At 63.9% G+C, this 17,590-nt stretch overlaps 2 protein-coding genes across 3 annotated transcripts in view; one reads left to right on the plus strand and one right to left on the minus strand.

Moving 5' to 3' along the window:
• Positions 1 to 3,319, plus strand: IRF7 (interferon regulatory factor 7). The gene is made up of 9 exons (XM_032879101.1): positions 1 to 220; positions 301 to 463; positions 555 to 774; positions 1,090 to 1,142; positions 1,237 to 1,444; positions 1,649 to 1,686; positions 1,734 to 2,280; positions 2,370 to 2,488; positions 2,575 to 3,319. Exons 1-9 carry the CDS (start codon positions 201 to 203, stop codon positions 2,728 to 2,730), a joined length of 1,524 nt encoding a protein of 507 aa, XP_032734992.1. The 5' UTR covers positions 1 to 200; the 3' UTR covers positions 2,731 to 3,319.
• The window catches only part of PHRF1 (PHD and ring finger domains 1), a 27,448-nt gene continuing 13,132 nt past the window's right edge, over positions 3,275 to 17,590 (minus strand). The window contains exons 7-18 of one of the 2 annotated variants that reach the window (XM_032879854.1): positions 15,270 to 15,367; positions 14,927 to 15,102; positions 14,180 to 14,309; positions 10,784 to 10,911; positions 9,459 to 9,640; positions 9,016 to 9,135; positions 8,526 to 8,680; positions 5,017 to 7,620; positions 4,589 to 4,746; positions 4,208 to 4,468; positions 3,998 to 4,126; positions 3,275 to 3,625 (exon numbers count right to left, since the gene is read on the minus strand). In XM_032879854.1, coding sequence (XP_032735745.1) covers positions 3,482 to 3,625; positions 3,998 to 4,126; positions 4,208 to 4,468; positions 4,589 to 4,746; positions 5,017 to 7,620; positions 8,526 to 8,680; positions 9,016 to 9,135; positions 9,459 to 9,640; positions 10,784 to 10,911; positions 14,180 to 14,309; positions 14,927 to 15,102; positions 15,270 to 15,367 — 4,285 coding nt within the window. In that variant the 3' untranslated portion in view covers positions 3,275 to 3,481. The remainder of the gene's footprint in view (positions 3,626 to 3,997; positions 4,127 to 4,207; positions 4,469 to 4,588; positions 4,747 to 5,016; positions 7,621 to 8,525; positions 8,681 to 9,015; positions 9,136 to 9,458; positions 9,641 to 10,783; positions 10,912 to 14,179; positions 14,310 to 14,926; positions 15,103 to 15,269; positions 15,368 to 17,590) is intronic. The other variant, XM_032879853.1, reaches the window with a different exon arrangement.

The following is a 17,590-nucleotide window of genomic DNA, read 5'->3' on the forward strand; positions in this document are numbered from 1 at the left end:
CGCCGCCCAGAGCCTGCACCTCGGCAACGTCGTGGCCGGCGGCCCTCCGCCGCGTCTGGGGTCCCCGCACGTGGAGCGCCTGCGCCGCACCGTCCGTGGGCACCCGCGAGCCACGCTTCCCGCCTGCGGCCGTGACCGCCCCTCCCGGCGGAGGCCCCCCGCGCCCCCGCGCCCCCCGCGTCGGTCCTGCGCAGCGAGCGATGGCCGCGGCCGCTGACAGGTGAGCCCCCGTCCCACCCCGGCTGCGCGGCCACTCCGCTGGCCGCCCGCACCCTCACCCGCCGGCCACCCCGCCCGCAGGAGGCCCCCGCGCCTGCTCTTCGGAGACTGGCTTCTGGGGGAGGTCAGCAGCGGCCGCTACGAGGGCCTGCGGTGGCTGGACGCGGCCCGCACGCGCTTCCGCGTGCCCTGGAAGCACTTCGCGCGGAAGGACCTGGGAGAGGCTGATTCCCGCATCTTCAAGGTGGGATCCCCAGCGCGGCCGAGTGGGAGGGTCGGCTCAGGGCCTGGCCCGCGCCCCCATGCTCACTCACACCGTCTGTCCCTCTCCCCAGGCCTGGGCGGTGGCCCGCGGCAGGTGGCCGCCCAGGAGCAGCGAGGGCAGGGGCGGAGACGACCAGCTGGCCCTGGAGGGCGCGCTCCGGGCCGGCTGGAAAACCAACTTCCGCTGTGCGCTGCACAGCACCCAGCGGTTTGTGATGCTGCAGGACAACTCAGGGGACCCCGCTGACCCGCACAAAGTGTACGCGCTCAGCTTCGAGCCTGGGGAGAGAGGTGAGGAGCCCCCGGGCGGGGGCGGGGGCAGCTGTGGAGGGGGCAGGACGTTTGGGGCAGAGATGGGGGCTGGGAGGGCACTGGGATTCTGCTCTCCACTGGATAGACCCCGCGGCAGAGCCGTGCTTTCCAGAAACTGGCCTCAGAGAGGTTGGTGCCAGGTTGTTGGGGGAGGGCAGGGAGAGCTGATTGGGACTGCTGGGATTAGTGGCGGGGCCCCCCAGCTCTGAGGGCCTACCCAGAGACACATACCCAAGCGTCCCACTCCACAGAGTCTCATCCCACACTGCCCTGATCCCAATTCTCTCTTGGAAGGTGCGGGCACTCAGAAGGGGGAGAAGGACCTGGACGACGCCCCGCCCTGGACGGTGAGCCTCCTCAGCCCTCCTTGTTCCCAGGTGGGGGCTGCCACTCTTCCCTGGGGCTGGGGAGCTGCTGACACCGGCCCCTCCTCCCCTGCAGGGTGGGCTCCCAGGACCATGCCTGGCAGGAGACGCTGCTGAGAGGCCAGGGCTTGGGCTGAGCCCTGAGCTCGGAGCCCCAAGCCCCCCTTTTGGCGCAGCCGACAGTGCTGGGGACCTCTTGCTCCAGGCTCTGGAGCAGAGCTGCCTGGAGGCCCACCTGCTGGAAGCCGCATGGGTGGGGGACCCGGTGCCCCCAGAGGCTCCCGGTGAGAGGCTGTGTCGGGTGGGGGTGCTCAGCCTTGCAGGGTTTCATGCCCGGGGTGGGGGCGGGGAGGAGCAGGCGGGAGGGCAGAGTCCGAGAGGAGAGGGAGAGGCTCGGGGTGGGGTGGGAGTGAGGACAGCCCGTGGAGATGGAGCCTGCCACAGCCGGGCCTGTCCAGCTGCTCCCAACGGCGCTTTTTCCTCCTCAGGCCTGGAGCTCCGGAACACAGAGCGGTGCCTGCCAAGGGCAGGAGACACGGCCCCTGAGCACCAGGTGCAGGAGACAGGTGAGAGCCGGAGGTGTGTGCGGGAGTGAGGGCCTGGAGGGCCAGGTTTCAGCTTGGGCCTTCCTCCCCAAATGCAGGCCTGGCCCTGGTCCTGGAGCCCTGGCAGCCTCCACCAGATGTGGAGCCTTGCCCCGGGGCGGCTGCTGAGCCTGGATCGCAGGGAGAGCCCAGCCTGAGGGCCCTGGATGTGACCATTATGTACAAGGGCCGCACAGTGCTGCAGGAGGTGGTGTGGCGTCCAAGCTTCGTGTTCCTCTACGGATCCCCAAGCGCAGCCACCACGGCCACTGAGCCCCAGCACGTGGCCTTCCCGAGCCCGGCGGAGCTCCCTGACCAGAAGCAGCTGCACTATACGGAGAAGCTGCTGCAGCACGTGGCCCCGGGACTACAGCTGGAGCTCCGGGGCTGTAGGCTGTGGGCCCGGCGCCTGGGCAAATGCAAGGTCTACTGGGAGGTGGGAGGGCCCCTGGGCTCTGCCAGCCCCTCCACACCCCCCTGCCTGCTGCAAAGGAACCAAGACACCCCCATCTTCGACTTCAGCACCTTCTTCCGAGGTCAGTGATACACCAGACTTGGGGCCGCGCCATCCCTGCCCGCTCCCATCCTGCCAGGGACCCCCGCTCACCGGAGTCCCCTCCCGCAGAGATGATGGAGTTCCGGGCTCGCCGGCGTCCAGGCTCCCCGCACTACACCATCTACCTGGGTTTCGGGCAGGACCTGTCAGCTGGGAGGCCCAAGGAGAAGAGCCTGGTCCTGGTGAAGGTGAGGCTTGGGGGTCCCGGGAGGCAAGGCCGCACACAGCCCCCGTCTGTCCCGTCCTGTCTGTCCTGACGACACCCTCCCCACAGCTGGAGCCGTGGCTGTGCCGGGCGCACCTGGAGTGCGTGCAGCGGGAAGGGGTGTCCTCCCTGGACAGCAGCAGCCTTGGCCTCTGCCTGTCCAGCTCCAACAGCCTCTATGAGGACCTGGAGCGCTTCCTCATGGAGGTGCAGCAGCCCGCCTGAGGGCCGGCCCGTCTCCAAGCCAAGAAAAAGGCCTCAAGAGTCAGTGCTGGTGTCCTGCGCAGGGGTGGGCTTGGGCTCAGAAGGGGCAGCAGACTTCCGGGAGCCCCCAACACCTACAGGCCCAGGACACGAGGCGACCACCCTGCCCCCGCCCGCCCTCCTTGGTCTTCACAATGAAGAAACAGGCCACACGCTTTAGAGCCAACAAACTCTACTCAAAGAATACAAAACGCTCCGGGGACAGTAGGTATCTGTCCCTGCAGGTGTGCTGGGGAGGAGGCACCACGAATGGTCGACTCTGTGCTGTGTGCAGCCCCCTCCCCGCCGGCTTCCAGACCCACCGACACTGCGCTCTGCTCGCGGGAGGCAGCAAACACGAGCGTCACTTACAGAGCGTAACAGAGGGCTGGGCATGGCCTTCCCTTGTTACTCCAGAAAATAAAATCAGGCCATCGGCGAGAGGGGTCAAGGAGCTTCTTCCACCCGCCAGGCCCCTCCTGATCACCAAAGCCTCTGACTTTCAAGTACTGAGTCAATCAAGAAGTTTCTAAAGATAATCCATTTTTGATAAATTAGAACACAATGGAAACTGTGTATCTATAATATACATATAAAAAGGTCCAGTTTGAAACTGAGCAGGACAAGTGCGCAGGGCACATGTGGTCGTGGGAGCCCTGATAGCGGAGTGCTGGCCGGCTGTCTTCCGAGGTCTCTGCTTCTGCCGTCCCTAGCGGAAGCGCCAGGGGTGGCCTCAGCTCTCCGGGCCCTGGGCAGGCGCCTCCTCCCCAGCCTCGGGCCTCCGGTGCCGGCGCATGTGTCGGTATTTGTCCACGTAGGCCTTGACCAGGTTGCCCACCTTCACGGGGTTGATCTCCCCGCTCTTGCTGTGGCATATCTGGGGGCGTGGGAGAGGGGCACACATGACCCAGATGTCCCCCCACGGGTCACAGGCACCGAGCACGAAATATCCCCCTACCAGGGCCGCCTCGCATGCCTGCTGAGGGCCCAGCCCCTGGCCAGACACGTGTGGCCGTGGGCCCCAGATTTGGCCCCAATGCCCTGGGCCCGAGAACCGCCCTCAGGCTCTGGCTCTCCCACCTGTGGGAGCGGTGCATCCGTACCTCCTGTCTCTCGCCCACTGAGCAAGGGACAGGGGCGCCATCCTGTCCCCTCACCAACACCCACGCTTCCTTTTCCCGAGCATCTGAGCTCCCGACAGGAAGACAGAAGCGGCTTCTAGCCGTCGGCCCCTCCTGCGCGCACCCACCTTCTGCACAGCCTTGCGCAGGATGTCCTTGTACTCCTCCTTGGTTACCTCCCGCTTTTGGTAGAAGGGCTTGATGGCCAGCTTCACCTCCTCGACTGCCCGCTCCTGCACCTGCAGCTTCTTCATGTACTGAGGGCAAGCACGGGGGTGACCGTCAGGCCAGGGGCTGCGCCGCCAGCCCCCGCTGTGGGGCCTGGGGCCCACACTCACCTCCTCATTCTTGGCCTTCTCCGCGGCAGGCCTGGGAGCCGCCGCCCTCTCCTCGGAGTTGCTGGAGCCGGTGCTGTAGGCGGCTGGCTCGGAGGCTGCAGGCAGGGCGGGTGGCCCCGGGGCCGGGCTCTGCGTGACCCCGCAGCTCGCCAGGGGAAGGCTCCCGTGTAGGATGTACTGCACCGCGGGCTGGCCGGCTGCTGCGTATGGCGGGAGACTCATAGGCAGAGCTGGGGCGGGAGGCAGGTTCGGGGTATAAACCTGGACAGAAACGCGCACGGTTCAGGGTAGCACTCCTCACTGCCACAGTAAGAGCCCCGGCCAGAGAGGGGAGTCCTCGGCCCCAGCCCAGCACCACGTCGCTCCAACCCAGGCACCCACCTGAGAGGGCTCCGCCTCGGGGAAGCCGGACTCTGGAAGCACGTAACCGGCGGGAGGGGGCTCAGAGAAGGGTGCCTGCTGGAACCCCACCGAAGAGCCCATGTCTTCTGTTTCCCAGACCCCTTCCCGGGGCTTCTGGGGCCTGTGGAGCGGCATCCCTGAGGGCCAACACAGGGGAGGGTGGGTGCTCTTGGCCACCCTGGGCCAGAAGTGGCTTCCCAGCTGGAAAATTCCAGAAAGGCATCCCAGCAGCAAGGACCACAGCCTAGGCTGCAACCACCTCCCTGCCTTGTGGTCTATGCTACCCGAGGGACCGAAGAGATCCGTGTGCCGCCCCCCCTCCCCCAGCCAAGCACACAACCCAACGGATATCCCCCCATGCTGCCCCGAGCCATGCCCTCGAGTGCCCGCAGGAGCGTCCTACTCACGCAGGCCTGGGTCCGCGGCGGGGGCGCCACTCTGCGCCTCCTGTAGGTTCCACGTGACTCTCTTCACCAGCGCTTTAGCCCGTAGCAGAGGGGGCTGGGGGGGGCCTTCCTCCTTCCCCACGGGCACCCCGCCCACAACCCGGCTTCCCAGGGCGCCGGGCACCATGGCGGCCCCAGTGGCCTCCTGCTGGAGCCCGGGCCTCTCTTCGGGGCCCTGTGCCCGGGGCGGGGCCTGGGTGGTGTCTTCACCGTGAATCGATGACACCTCCCGCCGGAGGACGGCCACGGCCAGGCTGGTGTCCTGCGGGTGCCGGCCAGCCTGCGTAATGGAAGGAGCGGGTGGGAAGTCTCGCTCTGGGGAGGAGTCTGTGCTCTCAGGGGAGGGAGGGGAGCTCATGTCCTCCAGCTGCATGAAGAAGGCTTCGCTTGAAAAATCCTCGAAGACGTGTCCTGCCTCGACAGAGTCACCGTAATCCAGGTCCTCGGGCGGATGGCCCGCCGGGGCCTCTGGAGCCATCTTGTGGGTTTCGGCCCCGGCTGGGGAGGCGTCCGCTCCTGCCGGGGCCAGCGGCCTGGCTGGCGGCTCCGGGTCAGGCTTCTGCTCCTCCTGGAGAACGGGTGTCAACTTCCTCTCTGGAGAGCGAGGCCTTGGCCGCCTCTCATGGGAACGAGGACGCTGGTGCTCACGGGACCTGTGCTCTGTGCTTGGCGACCTCGGCGACCTGGATCTACGCTTCCTCCTCTCGTGGGAGCCCCACCGGGTTCGGGGTCGCTCCCGGCTCCTCTCTCGTGGGCTCCTCTCCCTTGTGTGCCGGTGCCTCCGGGCTCTCTCTAGGCTGCTGGGGGGTGAGCACTCCCGTCCCCGAGACCTGGACCCTGATCGCCTCCGCTTCCTTCTCCTGCTCTCCCTGCGTTCGTGGGAGGAGCTGCCGGGGCTGCCCGAACGGGACCTGGACCTCCGCCGGCCGTGACCCCAGGAGTCCCTCTTCCTCCTCCTGCCCTCATCCTTCGCCTTCTTCCGCTTGGCTCGCTCGTGGCTGCTGGAGTGGTCGCTGGAAGACCTCCGGCCCCGGGACTTGGTCTGCGGCCTCTTGGGGTGGTCGTCCCCTACCGGGGAGGACATAGACCGTGAGCTCCTGTCCCCAGAGCGGGAACCTGAGCGGGAGCCCGAGCGGGTCCTCCTGTGCTCCCTGGACGTGGCTCGCTTCCTCTTGGCTTTCTTCCTGCCACGGGAGCTGGATGTGGAGCGGGAGCATGACGGGGACCTCAGCTCCACGATCCTGTGGGTGGTCGTCTGTGGCACATCAGGGCTGGGTGGGGCCTCCGGCTCGGCTACAGTCACACATGTCACCATCCGCTCCTCGGAGCCAAAGAAGGTACTGCAGGGCAGCTGGCCCTTGTCCTCCCACGGCTCCGGGGGGGGGGCCCTCTGTGCCCGGGAGGCTGAGCCCTGACCCTCGCCCAGCCCCTCATGCAACCCCTCGCACTCCAGGTCAGAGGTCCCCTCGGCAGCCCCCTCGTCCCGCAGCTCGAGCCCGCTGGAGGAGGGCCCCCGAGGGGGCTCGGGCTCCGTCCCCAAGACCGTCTCCACGGTGTAAGAGGTGACACAGCGCACCGTCTGCAACGCTGGGGCCTTTGGGCTGTCGATGGAGATGGTGCGTGTGATCTCAGACGGCAGGAGGCCAGAGCCCAGGCGCTCAGGGCTGCTGCCGGCGGAACTGGAGTCGGAGCCTGTGGGGTCAAAGGGGTCGTAGATCTCGCTCTTGAGCTGTTTGGTCTTCCTGATGGAGAACAGGGGTGAGGGGTTCTCCTTCCTCTGCACCTTATTGTCGACCGGCCGAAACGTGTTACAAAAGCCAGGGTTGGAGAGTCTGCCGGAATGTGCCGTGTTCCCGGGAATATTGATCCTGAAGCTCTGAAAGGTCGAGCTGACCCCCTTCCCCTTCGAGGGTCCCGGTGAGGTGGGGGACTGGGAGCCGCCCCCGGAGTGCGGGCCAGGGTCCTGGGGGCCCCTGTTGCTTGGTTCACCCTCGGCTCTGGCACCATGGCCGGGCTGCCCGGGGCCCTCCCTGCCCGTGAGCCGGCTGATGCAGGAGCTGGGGATCTCCGCATGTTGCTCGCTGGCGGGCGCCGCGTCTGCCTGTCTGCCGCCGCTGTCCTCCCTTCTGACCTTTGGTATCCTTGGTAGCTCGGAGATGTCGGGCCTCCTGGGAGCTGGCTTCAGGGCCTGGCCCAGCAATGCACCAGCGGGCGGCAAGTGACAGCAGCTACTGGGGGTCTTGGAGGACGCAGAGCTGGGAAGCAGAGCGCGCCGGCTGTTGCTATCACATCGAGTGTCGTCCCTTTGCTTGAAGCCAGGCCCGCGCACGCCTGACAGGCTCTGAGTCTGACCGGACAGAGGGGTCACGGACGGGTCCAGTCTCACAGTCGCCCCAGTCCTGAGTGCAGGGACACGGGAGGGCGCTGGCCCGCCATGACAGCTCAGCCCCGCACCCTGTGGCCCACCTCCCGAGTGCGGCACTCTGGGCTGTAGGCAGGCCCCGGGCCCAGGGTGCTTGGGGCCTTGGGATGAGCCGCCTGTGCTCCGAGGGAAGGAAACGGGTGCTGGAAGACAAGAGGGTGAGTGGTCATCAGTCCCTGCCGCAAGCAGTTTGTCACCTGCCCCAGATCACAACGGCCTTCCCCTAAAAGCTGTGCTTTTAACTGCCTATTCCCGGGGCACCTGGGGGGCGCTTAGTCAAAGTGTCTCCCTTTGGCTCGGGTCACGATCTCGGCCTCCTGCGACGAGCTGTGTGTCGGGCTGGGGAGCCTGCTTCTCCCCCTCCCTCTGCCCCCCGACTCCCTGGCTCGTGTGCCTGCTCTCTGGAATCAATGAATAAGAGCTTTTAAAAAGTCACAATAAACAGATAAATAAAGGCCAGTTCCCCCTTAACCCCTGACGGAGACCTCGGCGCACCTGGGGGTCTGGGCAAGGGCTGGTCTCACAAGCCACCACAGGCACTTCCTCATGGCCTCACAGGTGTGCTCTGCACCCACGGAAAGTGTCCCTGCCAGTTACAGAGGCTTGTCATGGCAGGGGTGTGTGCGCGTGTGCGCGTGCGTGCGCCAGGGACAGGAAGGGCACAGCCAGCCCCATCCTCCATGGCTGGGGACCCCCACCCCAAAAACCTCCCAGGGCCCGGCTACGTGGGGGAGGGACCCACAGGGGCCGGCTCCATGGCTGTGGGAACGCACACCAGCCACGTTACGGCCACAGAGAGTCTGTGGGCTGGTCCAGAAACCCCATCATCACCTCAACCCTCAGCCTGTGAACTCTTTCAGAAAGGCAGGTAGAATTAATGGAAAAGAAATGAGAAAACCATGCCCCCTCAACGTCCACTCTGAGCAGAGAATGCGTTTTAGTTCAACTGTCTCCTTGACCACCGGCTCGGAGATAAGGAGAACCCGGGGCTCATTCCCAGGGGGCCAAGGCAGAGAGGGCGTCCCCACGGACGTGGTAGCCACCTCACCTGCCCTCTTGGCGCTGAGGGAGCCGTCCCGGTGGATGACGATGTCCGCGCCATTCATCATCAGCAGGCTCTGGCCCGACAGGATGCTCCCCACCAGGTCTGGGACGGGGGCCTCGTCCACCTCCGGCTCAGGCGCCACGGCAGGAACACTCCTCCTGCACGTATAGACCCGCAGCTGCCTCCCTGTGCCCAAGACCCTCACGCCAGCGCCCTGCAAGCGGGCAGCATTGGACACAGCCAGCAGCCCCCAAAAAGAAAAGCAGGCTGTTCGGAGGTGAGATCATCTGACGCTTCTGGCCCCAAATGCCCCCCGACAGTCCTGTGGTAAGGGAGGGTGTGCAGTGGCCTCCAGTTCCCACGGCTCCTCGCCCCCACCGCACGCCCAGACAGACTGCGGCGCTTCCTCCCAGGCCAGGTGGAGCACCAGCCCCTGTGGAGCCCCGCTGGTCAGGGCCACCCCCCAGGACCACGGCCCCCTGCCCGCACACACCTGGAGAGCCCCACGGCCACGGGCCTGGCTACGGGCCGGTGAGAACGCAGCGCTGACTGGGACAGGACCCGCCTCTTGGCACTCAACGGGGATGCAGGGTTTGCAGACGGCTCTTCACTGCTGCAGAGCACGGAGGCTGAAGGGACGCTGACCCCACACCATCGGAGGCCCAGGGAGACCCCAGGCCCCTCCTCGATGGCACATGCGGCAGCACTCGTGCCCCCAGTGGCACACGGCCCCCACGGAGGGGCTTCATGCTGGCAACGGCTCGCTGGGGTGGGTGCGCAAGCTGGACCACCTCCGCTCGAGCAGAGGCGGGTGTAGGGAGCTCCACCACCCCTCAGGACTCTAAGGAGGGGACCGCCATCGCCACCCTCGCCAAACAAACACAACGTCCGAGGCCACTGGCCACAAGGAAAGGAGGGAGGTCGCCCTGCCGTTACCTGTCAAAGGGGTCCAGCTCATAGGGGTCTCCAAAGAGCGACAGGGAGGCCACGCCGATGTCCGCACGCATCAGCCCCAGAGAGGGGTCTGCCGGCTTGTGCACAGATGGGATGCAGGCTCCACGGGCCGGACCCCGGAGGCCCAGTGTCCGTGCGATGCGGGCGCGAGCTGTGGCTTCATTCTGAACCGAAGTCACAAAAGGCAGGAATGGTAAGCAGGACGGGAGCTGAAGGCTCCAGAACCACCACCCAGGACGCTGAGTAAATGTCACACGGGAGCCGAAGGGCTTCACGTGTATTAACAACGTTCCAGAGGTTTTACCCCAACAGAGTTGACGAGCACATCTCAACCTCCCCAACCTAACACACTGCAAAACTGCCCGCAGGAGCTGGGCACAGCTGGTACCTCGCGCCGCGGGGGTGTCCGACCCTGCACACACACTGCCAAGCAGCACGACGGGCCGTCCGGGTGACGGCTGCCTACACACCTGAGGAGCAGCGCTGGGGGACCCACACCCCCACACGGCAGGTGTGCCACCAACCCTCCAGGACTTTCACATCGGTGGACCACCAGAGCAACTGCTCACTCTCATTGAAACGGGAAGTGTAGGCTCCGTAAGTGTGAGCTCTAGCACTCACATCATCAGGCAACGACAAAGGTCTCAGGTATAAGTTCACGTTCGGTCGCAACAAACACCTGCACGACGGCCACAGTGGGCTCGTACGTTTCACATTAACGCGCTCTCAGTGCGCGGCCCATGAGCGCAGGGAGGACGACCCTTCAGAGCTGGGACGCGTGACACAGGCGGCACACACACGAGGAAGGGCCCGCCCCGAAGCCTGGGGGTGAGAGAACCGGAGCAAGGGGAATGGCCTGACGTGGGCAGTGCTCGCAGGGGACCCTCTCGAGTCACCTTGGCAGGACAAGAGTGTCCCAGCCGAAAACATGGCCGCACGCCCTGGGTGGCATTCCTCTCTCAACTCCCCCACAGCTCCCACTGGGCTCCTGGGCACTAGGTGACCATCCGCCTGCCTCCCGGACAAGCTGCTGGCCACAGCCCTGAGGCCTCCAGACCTGCTGGGCCGCCTAGGGCCCACCCCTGGGGTGTCAGGAGTCCTACGCAAGCCCTCAGGATGTCCGGCTCCAAAGGGTCCTGGGAAATCTCTTGTCTCAGCCCCATCTTTAATGTGTGCTGTGGAAATGTTCATCTTTATGGGTGGATCTCTAAGCAAATACAGAAAAAAGGAGCTTTTTCTTTGCGACCCGCCACCTAGCTGCACGAGGGAACTGACAGCACGTGGGGAACGCTACCGTCCGAGGCTACCTTTGACTTTTTCCCTTTTCTCTTCCTCACGCGACCCTGGCGCTTCTTAGATCTTGTCCCCGAGCTTCTGCTCTTCACAGACGACCTGGACTGCGTTTTCCTTCTTCCCAACACTTTCTTCCGTCTTCCTACAAAAAGCACATTGAGAGTCTATGCTTCCCTCCATGCCCCGAGCCCCCCGGCCCTGCCCCTGGGTGTCCCCCCTCAAGGACGCACTCTGCGCCCCCAGGACCTGGCATGAAGACAGTCACATGCAGAAACAGGTCGTAACTTCACCAGCATTTCTGCGCGGAGGAGTGAGGAGGGAAGGCGCGGCGGTGCAGAGCAACCTGCCAGGCCGATTTTTACACCAGTGACTGTCCCACGTCATTTGTCACACACCACAGTGAAACGAAAAACGAAGCTACCAGCCCTGATGACACAGAGCGAAATGAAATGAGGGGCCCCAGGTACGCGGCCACCGGCTGTGACCCTGGGGCTGCTCCCGACAGATTGGGGTGTGGGGCACTGGCCGCACGGCTTCTGCAGCCCGTCCTCAAGACCAAACTGCCCACACTCCGGGCTTCGGCCCTGGTCCGGCTCAGGGACGCTACCATGGGCTCAAGAAGGACGCTCATTGCAGGACGCCCCGGCAGCCCCTGGAACGCGGTGGGGGGCTTCAGCCTGGAAGGAGTGGCTTCCGCAGGGACGGAGCGATGGGCCCTCGCGACGTCTGCGGGGAATAACCCCCCTTCCCCCGCCACGGCCCACGTGCAAACTCTGGGCCCTCACAGCCCTGCCTGAACTCCACCCAGCAAGTGACTAGCAAGCGAGCTCCTGCGAAGCAAACCCGGGCCCGGGGAAGGACCGCCCCGCGGGGAGGCCTCTCCCTGCCTTGGTGAGCCCAGCGGGCCCCACCTGCGCCCTCCGCCGGGCCACTCGCAAACCCAAATCCAGTCGGACGAGAGTTTTGGGTGAAGCCGGGGGACCCTGTGGTTCTGCTCCGGGCCGCCACAGCGGGAGGGGAGCCCCGGCCCCCCAGTTGCCCCCAGAGTCAGGAGCTCCCAGAGCCACTCACCAGGCGCGGCCAACAGTGAAGCACGGATCTTGCCGGGCTCTGGATTCAAATAAACTAGGTTTTAAAATTCTATCACATTTATGACACAATTAGAACCTTCAACCCTGAGACTATCTCACGGCGTTAAGGAACCGCTACTTGACTTCTTGGGGTCACAAGGGTACTGTGCTGCAGCTCAAAGGAAAAAAGACGGCGTCTCTCAGAAACACATTAGAAAATACCTCCAGGTAAGAGGCCGATGACAAGAAAGATCTGCTTCAAGACAACACGGAAGGGAGCAGGTGAGGGGGTACAAGTGAGGTCGAGGCCAGGCGACACGATGGCTGAGTGGGGACTCGCTACGCATTTCTCCCTCTGCCTCCAAAGCTTTGACAGAAGTCTGCAAAAGCGAAAAATTCACTAACAAAACCAAAACAAAATGAGAACAGGAAACCAAAAAAGAACCCAAAACCAAGGTGCCTGGCGGGGGGCTCAGCGGATTAAGCCTCTCCTTCGGCTCAGGTCATGATCTCAGGGTCCTGGCATCGGGCTCTCTGCTCAGTGTGGAGCCTGCTTCCCTTCCTCTCTCTCTGCCTGCCTCTGCCTACCTGTGATCTCTGCCAAATAAATAAATGAAATCTTAAAAAAAAAAAAAACAAAACAGAACCTCAAACCAAGGGAGCAAGCCAGACGCAAAGACAGAAGAACTGTTCTCTGCCATATGAGCACAGGGAACGGGGGTGCGCTGGGGACCAAAGCAAACCCCTCCAGTCCTGCCTCGAACCACAGCGCTGGCAAGACCTGAGCTGTTCTGAGGCTGCTCTCTGGGGGAGGGAGACGGGTGAGCAGGGGCACCAGTGAACACGGAATTGCGGAGTTTCTGACACAAACACCTGCAGATGCAGATGAGACAAACAAAACCCCGTAACCTTCGTTCAGTCAAGTCAGAGACTGCATGACCTTAGCATGGATTTCCCGGCTCTGTCCACTAGAAAGGGCTGGAAAGGACGGCCCGCCCCGGCAGAGCACACACACAGAGCGCGGTCACACGGTTGGGAGGCCCACGAGTGCAGGCTGCCCACCCCCGCACCTCCGCAAGCCACAGAGCCAGACAGCATCCGGGTCTCGGCCCCAAAGGTGGGGAACGCAGGGCACGGCAGGGCGTGTCACACACCCAGCAGGCACAGCGAGGACAAACGCCGACCATCCCCAGGACTGTGGGGGGTGGGGGGCGCATGCTGCTGACAGGGGTACGGGCCACAGAACCCTAACTGCATCTTCCCCCCATGAGCCCACGGTCTCCTTCCCCAGGAGAAACCGAGCACCAGCCGGCAAGCCACCGCCACAAGGACATTCAGAAGACTCGCAGCAGCTCTGTCCCAACAGCCCAAGCAGAGCACAAGCCAGGCGGCCCGCGTCAGGACACCCGTCAAGGGACGGCGGCATGTTCGGGGAGCGCCGACGCCCCTCCACAGAAACTCACCCACCGACACGGGCTCCGAGAGCACCACGCCACGCCAAGTGACATGCCACTGTGTGCTCGGGAGGACCTTATGGACGTCTGAAAACGGGCAAAGCCAGTGTCCAGGGCGAAGGACGCCGGGACTGCCTGCTGGGGGCGGGGGCGCTGGCTGGGAAGGGAAGGGCCCGGCCGGACGGCGATGCTCACTGTCAAACTTGGATTGGTGCAGGTGACGCGGGAAGACCTCAGGTCGTAACCCACTGAGTAAGTCACAGTTCGCTGACAACCGACGGGGAGAAGCAGAGCTCCCCACCGGAGCCCACGCCAGCTGAGGAACAGAGCTTGAGCCTGACCCTGGAAGCCATGCGCCGCGTTCTGTGGGCAGGGCCGGTGTGGGGTGGGGGGGGGTACTGCCCACGAGGACCCCAGGGCTTCTCCCCGGGAGGGGCCTACTGATACCAGGCAAGGACAGGACCTACTGGGACAAAATCACCAGAATGAACACAGAAAAAGACAAGAAGCCAGTCAATTCATCAGTTCAATGCTCCCACAGAGAAAGGCCCAGAACCAGGGGCTTCCTGGTGTAGCACTGCATCTGGGGGGAAGCAAGACCATTCTGCCACCAAGGCCTGCAGAGTGCTTCCCACCAAGCTGGGCGCGGCCGAGTCGCCCAGATGCGTGTGCAGGCGGCCTGCGGTGGGTGGTCAGAAGGCCTGAGCGGACTAGACCAGCCTGGCTCACGGAGCGTCTGCGCCACATTTCTGTGATGTGAAAACACCAGCTTGCAGAACGTGACGTGGCTCTGCGGGTGAAGCTCGTGGGAGGCGAGCACGTGGCCGGCTGCTTCCCAGGGACACACACATGCGGCCCGCAGCGAAGCCATCACACCCGGGCTTACCTGCTCTCCTCCTGCGCTTGGCGGGGGCTCGGGGCGTCACGGGGCACTGGTACACAGCAGAGCTCAGACCCGCAGCGACGGCCTCGATGGTCTCGTCCAGAAGAGAAGACATGAGGTACCGTGGGACATGCTACATGGAAAGGAGGGTGCCATCAGCGAGGCGACCGCCCATGCGCTTCTCAAGCAGCCCCCGTGCCCTGAGGAGGACTCCGGGTAGGACCCCAGCAGGGGCGGCACCACCTGGGAGCCCCTGAGGGACCCTGTGCCAGCCCCACCAAACCAACCACGGAAGCTGGATGCCCTCGGCCTGCCAGTAACAGACCTAGCGGGTGTGCCCTTCTTGCCTCCGACAAACGCTGCGCGCTTCCAGCGGGCAGTCCGGGGCCTGGGAGGGCCTCCTGAGAAGCGAGTCGGGGTGAGAATGAAGGGTGATGAGTAGCCGACCGCGCAGGCTCCCGGCCACGGCGGGGGCCCAGCGAGATGGGACGCAAGGCGGACACAGGAGGGAGGGAGGCAGGACTGCGGGCATCTGTGATGGGGCGGTAGGGTAGTAGCCTCCACCAGGTCCTCTCACCCCCCTCCAACAGCTTGATGCTCTCCCTAAGCAGCCAGACAGCAGAGAAGAGCCCCCCCACCCCCCGGCCAGGGCTGTCCGTGGCTGGTGTTGCCACAGGGCCCTGCACCCCGAGGGGCCGCGTCGGGCACGGCTCCACAGTGGGACCGGCAGCCTCAGCAGTGGGCGCCCACCTGAATCCTCCTGGCAGTGGAGATCCGGTTCCGGTTCACAGTCGCTCGGACCCTCTCGCTCTGCCGCGTCCTGGCAATAGCGCGGGTCCTCCCTGCGTGGGGCCGAAGCCGGCTGGCGGTGGGCACCACGTCAGCCAAGAGCAGGGAGACCTCCTCCTCACTCACAGGACCCGCATCTGGGGAGGAGGAGCATCCTGGACTGACGTGTGTCCGCCGTGGCCTTGGCCTGGCAGGGGGCATCTCCCCGGGGTCCTGGGCTGCCCTGACAGAAAACCCTACAAGTTCTCCCAGAAGGTGAGAGGCCCCTGAATGCTCCCAGGCTGGGGGGAGGCGGTGCCTATACCTGCAGCGGGAGCAGCTCCAGGCACAGTGCATTCCGGACAGAACCACTCGTCCACTGGCACCTCCTGGAGAGGAGGGTCCAGACACTCCATGTGGTACCTACAGGAACGAGCAGCAGACAGGGGCTTTAGCACCACTGTCACAACCCGGGGAGCCACCACCATCATCCTGATGTGTCCCAAGACTGCAATGCCCCCGCCGTAGACTGAATCGTGACCCCCCAGTCCCCACGTCGAAGCCCTAATACCCAAAGTCATTGCATTTGGAAATGGGGTCTCGGGGGTGGTGAGGTTACCGGAGATCATGAGGGAGGGGCCCTGACCCACGGACCGGGGTCCTTGGGAGAGAGAGGGACCCAGTGCTCCCTCTCCCCACTGGAGAAAGGGCCTCGAGCACACAGCAAGGTGCTGTGGGCAGCTTCCGCCTGGAACATCTCACCAAGCTGACCTTGGGGACGCGGTGCAGGCCGGCCTGCTCAGAGGTCCACGTGCATCAGACGGAGACACAAGGCTCCCTATCCTCCTGCATCCTTCCCTGGGGCATGCTGGCTATCTCCGCCCTCCAAAGGGGGCCCAACGGCTCCCGAATCCTCCACAGGAGGTGTACTGTGTGGAGGGATGGACGCAGGTAGCCTCGTGATGGAGGGCAGCTCCATCCCGTGGGGGGCGTGCAGCCAACCATGGCAGGTATCCTGCACCTGCCTGCACCTGGAGCCTCAGCTTGTCCTTCCCCACCCCACAGTCACTCGGCAGCCCCAAGAGTTTCAAATGTCGGCACCTCATACTTCACAGCCCAGTCCGAAGAGCCAACGGAGAAAGGCAGGCTCTGTGTGCTGAGAGCAAAGAGAAATGGGGCCCAAGCCCAGTCTCCCAGGGGCTTCGACCCAGGCTTTGATGAAAGCAGCTTGGGAAGATTCACTTCGCTGCTGGCATGGGCTGCCATGCCAGCCTCTCCACCTTCACGCCAAGACCCCAGACAGCCCTGAGCCAGACGGACACCCAAGTGGAGTCCCCACTAAGTCCCTGAAGACCTGAGCCCAGATCCTGAGCAGCTGAAGGACCACCTGCTGGTCACGGGGTGGGGGGCCGGGGGGAGAACGTGAAGACCCAGGAAGCCAGGGTGGGGGGGGGACCTCAAAAAAGGGCCACAGGGACGGGAGCGGGGGGCGGGGGGAGGCCCCTCCTGGAAGGCAACACTGCCAGTCCAGGCCAGCATCAAGTCCTGGGGAGCACCCCAACACCCCAAGTAGATCCCAGCCTCAGAAGATCCTTCTGAGAGCTCCGTGGTCGCAAGAAGAGAATCAGGAATTGTGCAGCTTCTCACAAAGCACTCCAAGGACCCGACACGGCTCACTCCATGTTTTCCTCGGGCCAAGGTCCAGGGCCTCGAGGGGAGGCTACTGCTGTGTGACAGGTGCCCGGCCCAGCCAGCCTGTGTCCTCCGCAGTCCGTGCACAGGCAAGACTGGCTGGGGACTCACATGGAGGGAGGGTCACAGAGCAGCCACCCGGACGGGGGCACAGCTCCTGTCCCCAATTCCCCACACAGCGGGGTAGACCAGGCACCCAGAGCTGACCTCCTGCCTGCAAGGACCACAGCGACGGGACGCAGTGACGTCCTCAATGGCTTCCCTGGTGACTCAATGCCTTTCCGTTAAACTGCAAGTTTCAAAAAATCAGGGATAATCTGTCCTTCACTTCCGGTAATAGTGAAAGGATCTGTCACACACATTTGTGTATCGACAGCCTTGTGACTCAATTTCCAACGTAACGGAGTCATTTCAGGTGAAAGACGAGCGACAACGACAGGAAGATTCGGCAGGCGGCGGGTAAGAGCGGTGTAAGGGCTCCTGGAGGCACGAGACCCCTATTCACTTATCTTAAAGTTTTAGATTCACCAGGATTTTTACGTACTTGAGCTTTCTTACCTGCTAAATAATTCAAGCACGGAAAATAAAAAAAATCGATACGTTAAATTCACAAACATACTTTATAAGAGTAAAAAAGTTAACAAAGCTGTAAGAAGTCCTGACAAGACTCTGTCCAGTTTCTAGGGTTACAAAGAGACCCTGGTGTAAAGAACTGAGGCCGTGGGCCCAATTCAGAAGTGGCAGGAAAACAAGCCGCCCCTGTGAGCAAATGTTCCAACAGCCTCACCTGGGCTCTCTGGCCACTGTGGAGACCACCAGAAGGCACCTGAGTCTGGCATCCGGCTGGGGGGCCCTGGGCTACAGAGCTGAGGCCAGTGGCCAGGACCACAGACAGTCCTTCCCACCTCGGATGGCCTCTCCTGCAGCACCCAGCTGCTCCAGGCCTCAAATGGC

Source organism: Lontra canadensis, unplaced genomic scaffold, assembly GCF_010015895.1.
Source record: "Lontra canadensis isolate GAN:19392208 unplaced genomic scaffold, GSC_riverotter_1.0 scaffold66, whole genome shotgun sequence".
Lineage (NCBI taxonomy): Eukaryota > Metazoa > Chordata > Mammalia > Carnivora > Mustelidae > Lontra > Lontra canadensis.